The sequence below is a fragment of the Choloepus didactylus genome, chromosome 22 (genome assembly GCF_015220235.1).
Source record: "Choloepus didactylus isolate mChoDid1 chromosome 22, mChoDid1.pri, whole genome shotgun sequence".
Taxonomy (NCBI): Eukaryota; Metazoa; Chordata; class Mammalia; order Pilosa; family Megalonychidae; genus Choloepus; species Choloepus didactylus.
In genome coordinates this window covers 23,070,233-23,088,519 of record NC_051328.1, presented here as the reverse complement: position 1 = coordinate 23,088,519, position 18,287 = coordinate 23,070,233, and the positions used below count along the sequence as shown (strand labels likewise).

General features: G+C 35.3%; 1 protein-coding gene across 3 annotated transcripts in view; it reads right to left on the bottom strand.

Annotated features, from left to right (window-relative positions):
* Window positions 1-18,287, bottom strand: part of NFATC3 (nuclear factor of activated T cells 3) — a 163,622-nt gene that overhangs the window by 85,598 nt on the left and 59,737 nt on the right. For all 3 annotated transcript variants that reach the window (XM_037815881.1, XM_037815883.1, XM_037815882.1), the window contains exons 2-3: window positions 7,150-8,284; window positions 5,099-5,261 (exon numbers count right to left, since the gene is read on the bottom strand). In XM_037815881.1, the coding sequence (XP_037671809.1) occupies window positions 5,099-5,261; window positions 7,150-8,284 (1,298 nt within the window). The remainder of the gene's footprint in view (window positions 1-5,098; window positions 5,262-7,149; window positions 8,285-18,287) is intronic.

Genomic DNA, 18,287 nt, shown 5'->3' with positions numbered 1-18,287 from the left:
AAGGGGGAAATACTAGGTTGTGTATAAGGTACTACATATACACTCTCTCTCTTTCTCTTAGTTCACACTGTGTACAACACAATGTAAACCATGTGCTAAAATTAATAGCATAATTATAATAATATTGTGTCATGAATTGTAACAAAGGTACCACACTAGCAAAATGTTAATAGAGAAAATTATGTGTGTGAAAGGGGGTATAGGAGAACACTGCACTTCCTGTATGATGTTTCTGTAAGCTAACAATTGCTCTAATAAAAAAGTTTAAAATATATATATATATAGCTAATAAATTACTCAATGGTAACAACTGTGAATACTTTTCTCCTGAGTTTGGGAAAAAGACAAGGATGTTTTCTATGGCCACTTCTGTTCAACAATGTATTAGAGGTCCCGGTCAATGCAATAAGGCAAGAAAAAGATATAAAAAGTAAAAAGATTACAAGGGAAGAAATAAAACTGTTATTACACCAAGAGAATCTGAGTATATAGAAAACCCAAAGAAAGCTAAAATAAAGAATTAGGTTACTAGATATAAAGTCAATATTTTAAAAAATAAATTAATTTCCATATATTAGAAACAACAATCAGAAAATGAAATAAAAATACCTTTTACAATGGCATAAAAAATCAAATACTGGGAAATAATTAACAAAGGATGTTAAAGGTTTCTACACTGAAAACCTACAAAACACTGCTGACAAAAATTAAAGAACATCAAAATAAATGAAGGGATACACCATATTCACGTGTCAGCGTGTCCTAATCAAAATCCCAGGGTTTTGTGTGTTTTTGGTGGACTTACAAACTGATTCAACAATTCTTAAGGAAATACAAAGGACCTAAAATAGCTGAAACAATTTCAAAAGAAAAGCATGAAGCTGGAAGACTGACACTACCAGAGATCTAGATTTACTATAAAGTCACTATAATAAGACAATGTGGTGATGATACTAAGATTGACAAATAGACCAACGGCACAGAATAGAGAGCTAGAAGACTCACTAATAGGTCATCTGATTATGACAAAGGTACCAATCCAGCATAGCAGGAAAATGATGGGCTTTTTAATACTGGTACTTGGTCAAGTAAATATCCATATGACTTACTCTTACCCCTTATTCCATAAAGAAAAACTAATTTAAGATGGTTCATAACCCTAAAAGGAAAAGGAAAAGCAATCAAGCTTCTAGAATAAAACAAAGGAGACTGTCTTCATGAACTTGGGGTAAGCAAAGGATCTTAAACAGAATACAAAAACACTAACCATGGAAGAAAAGACTGATAATAACTTAAAACTTTAAAATCAAGAACCTCCATTTATCAAAAGACACAATTAAGAAAGTGAAAAAGCAAGCAATAGACTCGATGAAATTTCATTTGCAAAACATACACCTGACAAAGGACTTCTGTCCAGACTATAAAGGGCTCTTATAAATCAATAAGAAAAAGAAATAACTAATTTAAAAATTGGTCAAAGACATAAACAGGAACATCACAAAAGAGGATATCCAAATGCCCAATGAATATATGAAAAGGTGTTCAACATAACTGGTCATCAGGAAAACACAAATTAAAATCACAGTGAGACACCATATTCCCATTCCCATTAGAATGATTAAAAGTAAAAGGACTAAAACCAAATGTTGGCACTGGTAAGGATGTGGAGTAACTGGAATTTTCATATACTGCAGATTGGAAGTAAAAATTGGTACGGGTTTTTAGGTTCTAAAGAATTGGGGTAGCTGGTGGTGGATACCTGAAACTATCAAACTACAACCCAGAACCCATGAATGTCGAAGACAGTTGTATAAAAATGTAGCTTATGAGGGGTGACAAGGGGATTGGGAAAGCCATAAGGACCACACTCCACTTTGTCTAGTTTATGGATGGATGAGTAGAAAAATAGGGGAAGGAAACAAACAGACAAAGGTACCCAGTGTTCTTTTTTACTTCAATTGCTCTTTTTCACTCTAATTATTATTCTTGTTATTCTTGTGTGTGTGCTAATGAAGGTGTCAGGGATTGATTTGGGTGATGAATGTACAACTATGTAATGGTACTGTGAACAATCGAAAGTATGATTTGTTTTGTATGACTGCGTGGTATATGAATATATCTCAATAAAATGAAGATTAAAAAAAAAAAAAAAAAAAAAAAAGACATAATGCTGAGCAAAATAAGCCAGGCACAAAAAGAGAGATATTGTATGTTACCACTAATGTGAATTCTGTGAAAAATGTACAATGTTTTATACTGTAGAATGTAGGGGACCTAGAGATACCAATTAGTGGAGGGGGAATGATAATCTAATAAGAACAGATAAACTATGGAGGGTAATCTCAATGTTATGGGAATGCTCAGGAAGGATTATGTTTTGTAAACTTTCTTGGATATAGTAAGATCATGTTGGAAGCAATAGAGTTATTTTAGGTTTTTTTTTTCCTCTTATTCCTTTGTTTTTTTAGGGGTTGTTAATTTTCTTGGGGTATGGTAGGAACATGTTGGAAGCAATGTAGTTATTTTAGATTATTTGTTTTTCTTACTCCTCTGTTTGGACATGGTTTATTAATTTTCTTGGGGTATGGTAGGAACATATTGGAAGCAAAGTAGTTATTTTAGGTTATTTGTTTTCCTTAATCCATTGCTTTGTTTGAAATGTTGTGGGGTTTTTTTGGTTGTTTGCCTGTTTGTTTTTAATTTTTTGATAAACAAAGTTAAAAAATTGAAAAAAAATCAGTAGAAAAATGGGAGTAAAAACTAAATGACAAATAGGGTGGGATGGGGGGATGGTTTGGGTATTCTCTTTTCACTTTTATTTTTTATTCTGATTCTGATTCTTTCTAATGTAAGGAAAATGTTCAGAAATAGATTGTGGTGATGAACGCATAACTATATGATCATACTGTGAACAGTTGATTGTATACCATGGATGACTGTATGGTTTGTGAATATATTTCAATAAAACTGAATTAAAAAAAAAAAAAAATTGGTATGGGTATTTCGGGAAACAAGCAATTCCACTCATGGAAGAGGTATATTCCAAAAAGTAAATGCTTTGCTCACCAAAAGACATGGACATACAAAATATATAGTAGCTTTATTCATAATTGTCCCAAACTGGATACAACCCAAATGTCCATGAACAGGAAAACAGATAAAGAAATCGTAGCAAATCCATACAATGGAATACCACACAGCAATGGAAAAAGAAAAAAAAAATACTGTTACAGGCAACAAATGGATGAATAAAGTTACAATGTGGAAAGAATTTCAGATGGAAAGACAGCAGCATCATAAGTACTGGGAAAAACTGATAAAGAACCATTAACATCCAGATAATACTTTGGTTAAAGTTACTAATTCCAAGTGTAATAAAATAATTCTTCAAGCAACAAATAGGAAAAAAAATAAGTCATTCACAAGGAGAATATAAAAACATTGATGATATCAGAAATGCTAGTCTCCCTTAAGCAGGGAATCAGTTTTCAATTAAAGAAAAACTGTGGAAACAAATCACATGGACCCCCATAAAACTTTTGTTCATTTAGGTATAGTATTTAGGTATTTGTTGTACATCACTTCTTTTGGTGAATCTGCCTACTTAATCAAACTGAAATAATTTCTCATTTAAGACCAAAATGTGACCCCAATAACAAATGGCAGAATTCCTATGTTGTGTTTTCCTGACATATAGTATATAAGAAAAGGTATTTCTCTCTAAAAATCATTTTAAAACCAATCATAAAACAGAAATCTTTGTCAATAATTATGAAACATGTTTTGATAATAATGATAAATCATAAAGCATGGCTATACAGGAGACTATGGTTCATAAATTGTATTTGTTGATAATCATTTCAGATATAATTAACTTCTCCATTACAATATTCAAAGTCATAAAACAACAGGAAAAATATCTACACAATTCTGAGTGAGAAAATGGGTGACTCAAGATTATCATATATAGCCATTTTGATGTTTGAGTATACAAAAGCAACAGATAGACATTCTTAAACATGAAAGAACCTAAGAAACAAAGAATCCAAACCCCTTCCTAAAAAAACAAAACACAAAAAAAACTAACAATGAAATGAATCAAAAAGAACTAGAAGCAGCACTGAGCCTGGGCTAAGGCTAAACAACAGGGAAATCATTGCTATAGATCTGAAAGGAATAATAATGTAAGCAACAAAATTCAGGAGCAGAGCACAGAAAAGTCGGAGGAAGTTTAAAAGAAACAATTACCTCATTTTTCAGAGCAGGGATTCAGCTCATACGACCCAATGTCTGAACACAAGTTCAATGACTCAATTTAATCTCATTTTTGACCTTAGAAAGACCTTTTTTAGGAACGCATAGAGTAAAGAACAGTATCTAGGATTCTGCAGTTATTACTTTTTCTTTAGTTTCATTTTCTCATGTTCCAGTCAATTAAAATTAAAGTCTTATGCTTCAAAACTTGTCTGTATTAAACACATTTCATATGTTATCATATATTACATAATTTTTCCAATTTCACTTTAGTTTTCTTCTAACAAATTCAAATAAAAATAAACATTTTAATTACAAAAATGTTCTGTATAATCTCATCCTTAAAAAACTCATGCATTTTTCCAGTCATCCATCCAGTCTTCTACTAAATATATGCAAGGAATTATTCGGAATAATGTTTATCAATGTTAACACTGCTTATTTCTAAGGGGGTTAGGCTTTGAGTAATTCACTGCTTTATTCTTTTTACTTTTCTGCATTACTTCAATTTTAAAAAAGCATGTATTATATTTATAAACACAATAAAGTCATTATTAACCTTTTTTTTTTTTTTAAATCAGAAAAACAGCTGTTTGACCACTATAACTTTCTTTTTTCTCTAGAGTTCCCCCAGCTGGAGAGTCAGTCCAGGAAGAATATCTCTTAGCCTAGCAGAGAAAGTTCAGTATAGAAGTGCTGCCATATCACCAAGCACGTAAAACTTCAACAGAGGTTTTCTGGTTTTGAGTTTTTCCCCTTTGAGCTCAGCAATAACAAACTAAATACATTCTTCTATCATTAACAGGTGTACAGTATCTGCAAAACATTCCCCAAAGTCTCATACCTTTACAACAGGGTGTCCCACAGTAGATGCTTTTACTGCTCCTCGGCTACCTTCAGTTTCATAATGGGCTCGATGATGAGTTTTGGGTTGTACTTCTATTTTCAGTTCACACTGTCCAAAATGAGTTGGTAAAGGCCAGTCTAGTGGAGGCAATGAAGATGTGCTATAAACAAAACAGAAACATGCATTTTACCATACTAGTATTACCAAGCAGTGATACAAGTCTCTTCTTTGCAAGTACCAACATTTCTTCTGCTCATCTCTGAAGCAAAAGATTACAAAATAAAACTTCATGTAACAAGTTATAACACTGGATATGTGAATAATTAATAGATAATTTATTAATCTGAAGAATAAAATCTATTTTCTCTATTTTTTGTTTCCTATTTTCAAAAAGAACAAATTCTAACATTTTGTAGAACTGTAACTGCTTCTAAACTATGTGTACATAATTACAAAATCAATCAAAATAATAATAATTCAATTTTTAAAGCAAACATGCCCAACCCTGTGTTGTGTATCAGTCTCTCTCCACGTCTCTCTCTCTCTCTCTGTCTCATGGCCATGGCTCTCTCCCTGGTGCACATCTGTGGAAATGAGTCTAATGTATACACTTCCTCTCCATTACTCTGAAGTACTGCTTATATTAAGCAGTATATTGCAATTTGAAATAAAAATTTGATTTCAGTACATATTGGACCGAAAAAACAAAACCACTGCAGCTTCTTTAGATGTCAGGTTTGTTTACTTGATCAATAAGAAAATTTAAACAGTTTAAAGGTCTAAAAGTTCATTTAGATACATTAACAACAAAAATATGTAACAAGAAAATAGAAAAAAACTGTGTCTACAGGTCAAAGGACCTGATGATCTGTATAAAAAATAGTAACATCATCTTAAGGATTGATGAAATGGTCCCTTCTACCTCTGAAATGCTATCATTCGTACTGTAAATTTTCTAAATTATTTCATTGTGTCCTTGCATGTCTTCAGCCTAGTTTTAGTCCTCTTACTATGAAGCTCAAAGATATTTATTCTTATTCGTCTGAAACAACTAAACTTCATCAACTCTCTGCTAGTTCTGCACTTTTTCTGTAAGCTTAAGCAAACCCCTAGAGAGTTTAAGATAATTTTCAGAAGTCGAGTAATGGGCTCAAAGGTGTCTTTAATACCATAATTCTACATTCTATTTTTCTAAAGATCAGGATCCAGAAATAAACCTTAATTTCAATGAAAGAGCATAAGAAGTCCCCAGACACAACTCCATGCGAGAATTAAATATAAGATAAAAGTTGTCTTTTCCATATCAAAGACTAGATTGATTCTATAATACTGCATCAACTGATACATTTGGACAATAAAATTGTTACACTATTTTTCACTCCTTATAAGCCAAAATAAATTTTAGCTCAACTTAAGATTCAAATATGTTTTGAAAAAATAACCTTATAGAAATACACATGAAAGTAAGATTTTTCTTTATTTTTAATTATTTTAGAACAATAGGCTTTCAAATATAACCCAAAATCCAAAAGACGTAAAGAAAAAGATAAATCTGAATATAAAAAAATTTAAAAATTTCTCTACAAGAAGTCATAAACTTAAAAGTCAAACAACAAAAAAAAAACTAACAAAAAAAATACTTGCCAGATATGAAAAGGCAAATTTCCTTCATACTCTGATCTCTTAAAAAATATGAAAAGCCTATTCCCAATTTCTTTTATTAGTAATTTATTTCATACTATAGGCCATCTTTTATAAGCTTTTCAAAATAAGAAAATTTCAGCTAGGGATCTGTAAGTATAATTTTTTTATTATCTATAATTCATTATTTATCTACACTTTTAAAATTCTAACTAGTCTTTCTAAAGACACTTTTAATACTCAAAGGATAATACAGAGTTTAAGCTATCTGTCTAGAAGATATTGCAAAAAAAATAAAAAGGAGAAAGGAAGAAATGGTTAAGCCATTATATACAGATAATAGAGTTACATTCCACTAATAACCCATAACCACAAAAAAAGACCAATAGCCATTTCCATTAACTCACCGAAATATGGGGGTGTGGCCAGGCTTTGGTTTGCTCCAGGGAAAGGGTGAAGGAACTGAAAGAAATTGGTCACTAGATGAATCTTTCTTTAAAGGATACTGAGATCCAAGACCATCATCTACTGAAGGATCCCGGGACGGCGATAAACTCCCTTGGTCATCTGAACAGAGCTCTAATTTTCCAGGTAGTATGGCAGCTTGGTCTTCAGAAGTCTTCCTTGTTTTCAGAGGGATATCAGTCTCTGCACAGTACTGAAATGGAAAAAGTGCAGGGCCAAGACCTGATCCACCCTGGACAGAAGCATTGAGCCAGGTGTCTTCTGTTACACTTCCCCTGGGGGAATGCCCAGGAGAAGGAACTGGTGAGTGACGGGGTGACAGGGAGCCAGCATAACAAACCTCAGCACTGGAGTGCCGACGTTTCCCACAGGGGGAAGTAGGCCTCGAGGAGGGTCCTGAGGCTGGCCTGGGGCTCAGCCAGTTCTCATCAGTGATACTGGACCTAGGAGAGTGGCAAGGAGACTGCCTGGGTGACAAGGAATGCCCAAGTCCATACTGTTGATGCCAGGACTCTTCTCCTAGGCAACCTCCTGGAGAGCCACCAGGAGAAGTCAGAGGGGATCCAAGAGTAAATCGGGCAGCAGCTTCATTCAACTCTGAGTCCACATCATCATAAATGTGTGAAAGAGACTCACAAGAAGATGCATCTGAGAACCAGCTCCTAGAAGAGATGCTGCTGGCAGGACTAGGACTAAGGGAAGATTCCCGGTAGGATGGTTCAAGGGGAAGATAAAGATGATCTCTAGAAGGCCTTTCCAAATATTCCCTTTCTGGGTCATTTACGTGTAGATCATCTTCACGAACATCTATTTCTTGATGACAGTTAGGAGAGATGGATGTAATCTGAATACTTGGGCACTCAAAAGGCTTTGGACAACTTAATGGGCTGTACTTAGACTCAGGAATCTCACAAGCTCCTTCATAGTTTCTGTGACCTTGGAGCTGAAATGATGGTGACAAAACAGAAGAGTGAGACGGTAATCCATGATGTGGTAAGCAAAGCGGTGAGTTTAAAGTAGATGGAGGTGGATCTACATTAAAGATGTAAATGGATGCACAATCATCTGGCTCAAGATCTATGGGGGAGGGAAGGTGGGAAGCAAAAAAAAAAAAAAAAAATCAACAAATAAGAAATTAGAAAATCTGAATGTATAAATTACTAGATGAAAAAGCAATCATATTGAAATAATCTCGAGAGAAAAAAGTGGGACACACAATACACATCATGAGCTCCACTAAAGAGTTGGTATATATATTTTTAATTTTAATGCATTTGGTTATTTCTGCAGATATATGTAATTATTACATCTTTTTAAACATAATTATTACATGCAATTATTTTTCTCCCCTTTATTTCTACATTTTCTAAAATGAGAATCAGGAAACATAAACTGAAAACAAATATTTTTATAAAATAAATAATCAACCTATAATTCTAAAACAAGTTCAGGAAATTATAGAGTGATACAATCATCTAAGTTCAGCCTCACCTGGGGGCCTGTAGATTAAAATGTAGGAAAGGAAAAAACATAGTTTTTCAAAAGCCATTTTAGTATTTTAGTATACGGATACACACTAAGTTTATTAATGAAAAGAATTACTGACTCACACTCAGGAGACCCAGAATTGAGTCTACCTCTGAAATTATGAGATCTTAGTTATGTCCTTTAACTTCTCTAGGTCTCTGTTTCCTTGCAACAAAATTCAGAACTTCTCTTTTCTTTAAGGAAACTTTTATGATTAACAGTGACACCTTTATCCTTCTCATTCATACCACCAAGTATTCGTATCTTTGGTTAAAGCAGACCAGGTTACAAAAACCAGATGATCTCACAGGATCCTTTATTTCAATTAGAAAATAAAAATATATCAGGGATTTTAACTTTTGATTGATCATTAAAGTAATCCTCATAAGCTCAGAACTTTTAACATTTACCTCTTGATGACATATTTAACATAAAGAAGACCTGCCAGATTACCTACTAAGAGTGATCACAGAGATAAACTTCACTTTTAGCAAGAAGTGATTACTTTCTGTTTCCAGAGGCAGAAGTACAAAGCACCCATACTTCTTCCAGGAAATCATCATAGGGAGACCAAAGACAAAATGAAAACTGTTGACAGATTTAACAGAGAGAACAAACCTTTGGCCTCTTCTCAAAGTACTCAAGGAGATCCCACTGTTCATGACATTATAACTCCTGAAAAATATGCACCTCTTTAGATTCCAGGGTTGCTATCATTAGCTGGAGTCCTTTAATTTAACTATCTCCATTAGGGCTAGATTTTGGAACTTTTAAGATGCTCTGTGATTAGTGAACATATTCACTACAGAGTTTCCATAGGTTAAAACAACAAAACCAAACAAAAACTCCTAGGCTTAAACACTTGCTCTGCCATTCCCTAGTTGTGTGAACTTGGACAAATTAATTAACCTGCTCAAATCTGTTTCCTGGTCTAAAAAACGGCAGGAGGTGGGGAGAGTATCACCAAATACAGAGGACAATTTTAAGACAAGAAACCTAACATAATGACTAATATTTAGCAACAACACAATATATGTGAATTCTCTTCTCTTTTCCCTTTTAAAATTTAAGACAGGCACATTATATTTTATATCTTTTTAACTCTGAAATATTTCCTAATAAATTGAAATACCTTTTTAAGTAAACCACTCTTTTCTTACTACTCCACTAACTGAACTAGGAGACACAGGAAGCCAGAGGCCCAAAGAAGAAAATCTGTATTTGTCTGGGGTAAAAAGCTGAAGGGAAAGCTATTAAAATTTAACGACAAAAAAAGGGGACGGTTAGGGAAAATGAGGAATGACTGCTAATGGGTATTGGGTTTCTACTTGGGGTGACAGAAATGTTTTAAAATTGACTGTAGTGATGGTTGCACAATGCTGTGAATATACCAAATACCACTTAATTGTACACTTTAAATAAGTGAATTATGTATGTGAATTATATCTCAATGAAGCTGTTATTTAAAAAATAAATAAAGGACAGAATGGCAGAGAAAACATCATTTACAACAGCAACAAAGATTAAATAAATGTAACGAGAAAAGTACAAAACCTATAGGTGAAAACTTTAAAACACTCCTGAAAGACACAAAAGTAGATGTGAACAAATGGAAAGACATCTACTCTTCTTAGACAGGATGACTCATTATTAGGAAGATCCCAGTTCTCCCTAAATTGATTTATAAATTACATGTAATCCAAACAAAAATGCCAACAAGCTAACACGGTGAATCTTGTGGTGGACGATGACTATGATTAACTGTACAAATATAAAAAGCTCTTTCATGAACCAGAACAAATGTATGACACTACTATAAGGAGTCAATCATAGAGGGATATAGGGAGGAAAATGTACCTGTTGCAAACTATGGACTATAGTTAATAGTAATATTTTAGCATTCTTTCCTCAACAGTAACAAATATACCACACCAATACTAGGGGTCAATAATGGGGGGGGGGGGGGGTGTATGGGATGTTTTGAGTTTTCTTTTTTATTTATTTTGCTGGAGTAATGAAAATGTTCTAAAATTGATTGTGGAGACATGCACAACTATGTAATGATACTGTGAACAATGATTGTACACTTTGGATGGGTTGTGTGGTGAGTGAATATAACTCAATAAATTTGTGTTTAAGAAACAGAAAAAAAAAAAAAAGAGATCAAGACATTCCCAGATAAACAAAAGCTGAGGGACTTGTCACCACTACACCAGCCCTATAAGAGATGATAAAGAGAGTTTTGCAGGATGAAAGGAAAGGACACTAGATAACAGATCCAAGCCACAGGAAGAAATAACATAAGATTCACAATAAGGGAATATATAAAGGTACCAATCCATTATTTGCTTTGTAACTCCACTTTTTACTTCCTACAGGATTTAAAAGGCAAATGCATAAAATGTAACGAGAAATCAGGAGTTTGGGACTCTCAATGTACAAACACGTAATGTGTGACAAGAACTACATAAAGGTGTGGGGACAGAAGGGTAAAAGAACATAGTTTGTGTATACTGTTGAAATTAAGTTGGTATCAAAGCAAACAAGACTGTAACAGATTTAGAATGTCAAATTTAAGGCCCATGGTAACTACAAAATAAATCAGAGAATATGGCAAGCTCTTAAGAAACAGAAATTAGAGCACAGGTTGCCAGAGGCAAGAGGCAGGGAGAATGGGGAATTAATGCATAGTGGTGTAAGGTTTCTATATGGGGAGCTGGGAAATTTTTAGTAATGGAAGGTGGTGAGGGTACTGCAATATTGTGAATGTGATTAATCCTATTGAATGGTATGCTTAGGAGTGGTTGAGATGGAAAAGCTTATGTTGTATATAAAAAGAAAGAACAATTAAAGAAACAATGACAACTGGCAATACATGATCCTGGATGGGATCTAGCAAGGGAGAAGAAGCTCAAAGGGACATTATTGGTACATACGAAAAAATTGGAATATAGACTATAAGCTTTATATCAATGTTAAACTGCCTGAACTTGATAATTATACTTCAGATGATTACATAAGGAAATATCCTTGTTCTTAGGAAATGGCAGTATTAAGTGCTCAAGGAGCAGGATATATACAGCCTACAGTCAACTGTTCAGAAAATGGATTGATAAACACACAGAAATATAAATAGATGAATAGAGTGATATGGAAAATGTGGCAAAAAATTAAAATTGATGGATCTGGGTATGTGGGGGAGGTGGGTAGGGGTATGTTGGAGGTCTCTGTATGGGGTTTACATTATTTTTGTAATTATCCTGTAAACTATTTAAAAATAAAAAGTTAAAAAAATACCAATATGCTATTTTCTGAAGTTAGACAAATTAATACTAAAGTTCTTATGGAAAAACAAACATGCAAGAATAGCCAGAAAATAATGAAAATGAAAAACTACAAGGGAGGACTAGCCCTACCAGACATTTACCCAAGTGCATGTAGAAATTACATATATTGATAAAGGTAGCATCTCAAATCACTTGGGTAAAGATAGGTATTTTCATAAACGGTGATGGGACTACAGAGTGGCCACTTTGAAAAAGATAAAATTAGATTCATTCTTCAAACCATATATAAGAATAAACTCAAATGGATTAGGGATGTAAATATAAAAAATGAAACCACACCAGTACTAGAAGAAGACAGGTGAATTATTCTTTAACCACAGGAAAGAAAGGTTTTCTATTACTCAAAATCCAGAGGCAATAAAAGAAAAAATTGATAAATAAGACTACATAAAAAGTTTGCATGGCAAAAAAAAAAAAAAAAAAAGTCAAAGGAAAACATACTAGGAGAAAATATTTATAAAACATATCATATAATATCCCTAATATATGAAGAACTCTTAAAATTGAGGGATAAAGGTAGCACTGATGATCTCTTTATATGCAGTTTTCTGCCTTCTCTTGAATTGCTCTCCAAGGATAAATTCCTAAGGGTGGGTTTATTAGATCATAGGGCACATCCATTTTTAGCATCCTACTATTGTGAGACATTTGTTTCAAAAGACTAGCTCCAATTTGCAATGTACACTGGAGGTACAGTAGTCTCAATTTCACTGCAGCCCCTCCAACCAGGATGTTATTTTTATATTTAGTCTAATTTAGGGGTAAAATGATTCCGAATGAAATATAATGCTTCAGACAGCAAAGCACAGAAAACCCAACTCAAAGTAGCTAACAAATAAGAGGAGGGTGGTTTTTTAATCTAACATAACAAGAGGTCCAAAGGTAGAACCAAAATTGGTTATTTCACCAACTCGACAATGCCATCAAGGAGTCAGTTTCTTTCTATTTTCCTCTCTGGCCATTTTGGTGATGCTAATTTTGTGCTGTTCACTTTTTAACCATATATGACTATTCTGTCCTAAACTGGAAGCAATTTGATGACCCCATTCATTTAACAAATATTTTGCATACCTACTACGCAAAATAGCTACACACAAGTTCTAGATAATAAAAACACAACAGTAAACAAAACAAAGACCCAACCCTCATGGAGCTTATATTCTAGTAGCATACGTCACTTAGTAATATTTGCCATAAGGAAAAATGTAATGGGGTAACGAAGACAGAGTGAGACTGAGAGGATATGTTAAGATAGGGAGGTAAGAAAGGTCACTGATACAGCGTGAGGAACTAAGCAATGCAGAAATCTAGGGAGAGAACACTGCAGGGAGGGTAAATAACAAGTGCAAGGCACTGAGCAGAGAGTGTTCTTGGGGTGTATGAGAAAAAGCAGGAAGGCCAATGGGATTAGAACAAAGTGAGCTGCAGAATAATAAGGGCTGGAGAAGGAATAGGGGGGAAGGAACAAGCTGGGAAACAGAGGGGACAATCAAACTCCTATAAACAGGAGAACTCCAAAACAACTAACAAGCAAAAGCCCAGGACAAGACAGAGACCCAAAAAGAAAGGGAAAACCCTGCACACTGCATTTGCCTTGTGCAGACCTTCCTGATAGGAGGGCTCAAGAAAATCCGTTTTATTGCCAGCTGGTTACAAAATCAATAAACAGAAATATCAGGGAATAAATCCCAGAGTTAATATTTAAAAACATTAAAATGTACAGTATGCAACAAAGGAGTACAGACAAAGTAACAGGAAATGATGGCCCATCCAAAGGAAGAGGATAAAAATCCAGAAAACATCAACAAAGATAAGAACGTGGACATAGCAAACAAGGCCTTAAAAATAAATCTTAAGGTCTTTTCTGTAATTATCATTACTGTCTGTGTTTATTTCATTGTGGATAGAGAATGTTGCATAGTCCATTAAAACAAAACAAAACAAAAAAAAAAAAAAAAGAAATCTTAAAAATGCTCAAGAAGATGAAGCAAAGTACAGAGAAAGAACTAAAGGATATCAGGAAAACAATGAATGCACAATAGGAGAGTTTAAGTAAAGAGACAGAAAATTTAAAAAGTAATCAAACAGGACTACTGCAGTTGAAGAACACAATAATTGAAATGACAAAATGTCCAGGAGGTTGTCAAAGGCAGACTGGAGCTGGCAGAAAAAACAATCAGTGAACTCAGAGACAAGACATTGGAAATAAGTCAGGCTGAGGAGAAAAAGAAAGAAAATAATTATTAAAAATGAAAATAGCCTAAGACACCTCTGGGACACCACTGAGCACACCAATATACGCATTATGTGAGTTCAAGGAGAAGAAAGAGAAACAATGACAGAGAACTTCCCAAACGTAGCAAAAGACGTGAATATGCACATCCAAGAAGCTCAAAGAAAACACCAAACAGGAGAAACATGAAGAAAAATACATCACAGACTGATCACACTATCTAATGCAAAGGACAAGGAGAGAGTTCTGAAAGCTGTAAGAGAAAAGCACCTCTTACACAGAAGGGAGTCCTAATTAGTTTTGAGTGCCGATTTCTCATCAGAAACGATGGAGGCAAGAAGGCAGTGAGTTGAAATACTTAAAGTGCTGAAAGACAACAATTGCTAGCCAATAATTTCATATCAAGAAAGACTTTCAAAAATGAAGGAGAGCACTTTTTCGTGGTGCCTTGGAGGCAGTCAGCTGCCTCAGCATGAAGCTGAACACCCCCTTCCCAGCCACTAGCTGCCAGAAGCTATATAACTACTAATACATCTGCACCCACAAGACTGTATTAAAGAATAGGGCATTTGGGGGGGGGGGGCATAATATATGCAAACTGGCACACTACCCAAAGCAATTCGTAGATTCCATGTAATCCCAATCAAAATTCCAACAACCTTCTTTGCAGAAATGGAAAAGAACATCATCAAATTTATTTGGAAGGATAAGGGGCCCCAAATAGCAAAAGCCATCTTGAAAGAGAAGAATGAAGTTGGTGGACTCACACTTAGCAATCTTAAAACTTATTACAAAGCCACAGTAATCAAAACGGCATGGTACTGGCCCAAGAACAGACATATAAACCAACAGAATGGAACTGAGAGCTCAGAAATCAACCCTGCATTTATGTCCAACAGATTTTTAACAAGAAGGCAAAGACCACTTGATTGCGAAAGAATAGTCTCTTCAACAAATGGTGCTTTGTTGCAAATTTGCAAAAACAGAAAGGAGGACTCCTCATATCTTAAAGAAAAACCAACTCAAAATGTATTAAAGATCTAAATATAACAGCTAAAACTATCAAACTCCTAGGAAGAAAACATAGGGAAGCATCTTTAGGACCCTGTGTTAGGCAATGGTTTCTTAAGACTTTATACCTAAAGCACAAGCAACAACAACAAAAAAACTGGATAAACAGGACCTCATCAAAACTTAAAAACTTTCGTTCCTCAAAGGACTTTATCAAGAAAGTAAAACGACAACATACACAATGGGAGAAAATATTTGGAAACCACATATCCAATATATGTAAACATAATATCCAATATATGTAAACAAATCCTTCAACTTAACAAAAAGTCAACCCAATTTTAAAAATGGGTCAAAGGACTGACCTTGGAGAGCCAGAGGACCTCTCTGGGAGGGAGGGGGAGCCCAGAGGACCGAGGGCTGTCTCTGGCCGATGGGTGAAACTGAAGACTGACCCTGAAGGGGGTCTTTCTGTCCCTTTTTCGGCTCAGTGGAGAAAGCCTCAGCCATTTTCAATTCCCAGTGCTCTGACCCAGACAAGGGTGGAGACAGCAGAGCCAGAGTCTATTCAAATGCTAATGACCTCTCCCTAGTGGGTATCTCTTCCCTAAGAGGAAAGAGGCAGTGCCAAGCTCTACTGCCCGCCTTCTATTCAGAACCAGACCCCAGAGCCTGGGGGAAAACAGCCATGCACCATACCTCCTTATACCAGTCTGGAGTTACAGGCTGACAGGCGCCACCTGCTGGGCAGAAAAGCACAGTGACTTGAGGCTTCACAGGATGCATCAATCTTCTAAGACACATCCTCAGGGAGACCTAAAACCACTGCCTCCTTCCAAGACCTGAGCCCGTTCTGGTCTAGGAAAACCTGATTGGGGTAACCAAGGAGGCCAGATGCCTAGACAACAGAAAACTACAACCTACACTAGGAAGGGTGAAGTTATGGCCCAGTCAAAGGAACAAACTTATACCTCAACTGAGATACAGGAATTTAAACAACTAGTGCTGGATCAATTCAGAAAAGTTTAGGGAAGATGTGGCAAAAGAGATGAATCATATAATGAAAACACTGGGCGTACATAAGTAGAAACTGAAAGTTCGAAAAAAACAACTGGCAGGATCTATGGAAATGAAAGGCACAACACCAAAGATGAAGAACACAATGGAGACATACAACAGCAGATCTCAAGAGGCAGAAGAAAACACTCAGGAACTGGAGAACAAGGCATCTGAAAGCCTACACACAAAAGAACAAATAGAGAAAAGAATGGAAAAATATGAGCAACATCTCAGGGAACTTAAGGACAAAATGAAATGCAGGAATGTATGTGTCATGGTGTCCCAGAAGGAGGAGAGAAGGGAAAGGGGGCAGAAGCAATAATAGAGGAAATAATCAATGAAAATTTCCCATCTCTTATGAAAGACATAAAATTATGGATCCAAGAAGTACCGCATACCCCAAACAGAATAGATCTGAATAGGCTTACACCAAGATACTTAATAATCAGATTATCAAACATCAAAGATAAAAAGAGAATCCTGAAAGCAGCAAGAGAAAAGCCATCCATCACATACCAAGGAAGCTTGATAAGACTATGTGTGGATTTCTCAGTAGAAACCACAGAGGCAAGAAGGAAGTGGGGTGATATATTTAAGATACTGAAAGAGAAAAACCACTGACCAAGAATCCTATATCCAGCAAAACTGTCCTTCAAATATGAGGGAGAGCTTAAAATATTATCTGACAAACAGACAGTGATGGAGTTTGTGAACAAGATGCCTGCTCTACAGGAAACACTAAAGGGAGCACTACAGACAGAAAGCGAAACACAGGAGTGAGAGGTTTGGAAAACAATTTTGGGAGATAGTAGTACAGCAATGTAAGTACACTGAACAAAGATGACTGTGAGTATGGTTGAAAGCGGAAGGTTAGGAGCATGTGGGACACCAGAAGGAAAAAGGAAAGATAAAGACTGGGACTGTATAACTCAGTGAAACCTGGGGTGCTCAACGATTGTGATAAAATGTACAAATGTGTTTTTACATGAAGTAGAACAAATGAATGTCAACACTGCAAGATGTTAAAAATGGTGTGGGATTGGGGGAAAAATACAATCAATGCAAACCAGAGACTATAGTTAACAGAAACATTGTATTATGCTTCCTTTAATATAACATAGGCAATATACCAAAGCTAAATGCATATAGGCGGTGGGGGGGGGGGGCCTAAAGGAAGGGTATGGGACTCTTGGCATTCGTGATGTTGTCTGACTCCTTTTTGTACTTTAGTTTAATGCTATCTTCCTTTTTTTTGCTTCCTAGCTGTCATGTTTTGTTTTTGTTTTTTTCCTCTCTTTCTTTTTTTCTTTTTCTTCTGTCTCTCTACCTTCTTTGACTCTTCCTCCTCCTTTGCGGAAGAGGAGGAGATGTCCTTATACAGATAGAGGCAATGGTGGTGAATACATAAATACGTGACTAGACAGGGAACCATCGATTATTAACTTAGGATAGAATGTACGGTGTGTTAACAAAACCATCTTAAAAAAAATGGGTTGATGAAGAAACCTTGAGGGCACTATACTGAGTGAAATAAGACAGACACATAAGGACAAATACTGCAGGGTCTCACTGATATGACCTAATCATAATATGTAAACTCATAGACATGAAACGTAAGTTATCAGGATATAGAACAAGGCTAAAGATTGAGGAGCGGTTGCTTATTATGAGGTGAACTTAAATGTTTGGAAACGGACAGAGGTGATGGTAGCACATTGTGAGAATAACTAACAGTGCTAAATGGTGTGTGAAGGTGGTGGAAAAGGTAAGCTCAGAGTCACATATGTCATCAGAAGGAAAGTTGGAGGTTAAAAGATGGGAATGTATAAAACAGTGAATCTTACGGTGGACAATGCCCGACTGACTGCACAAATATTAGAAATCTCTCTCATGAACTAGAACA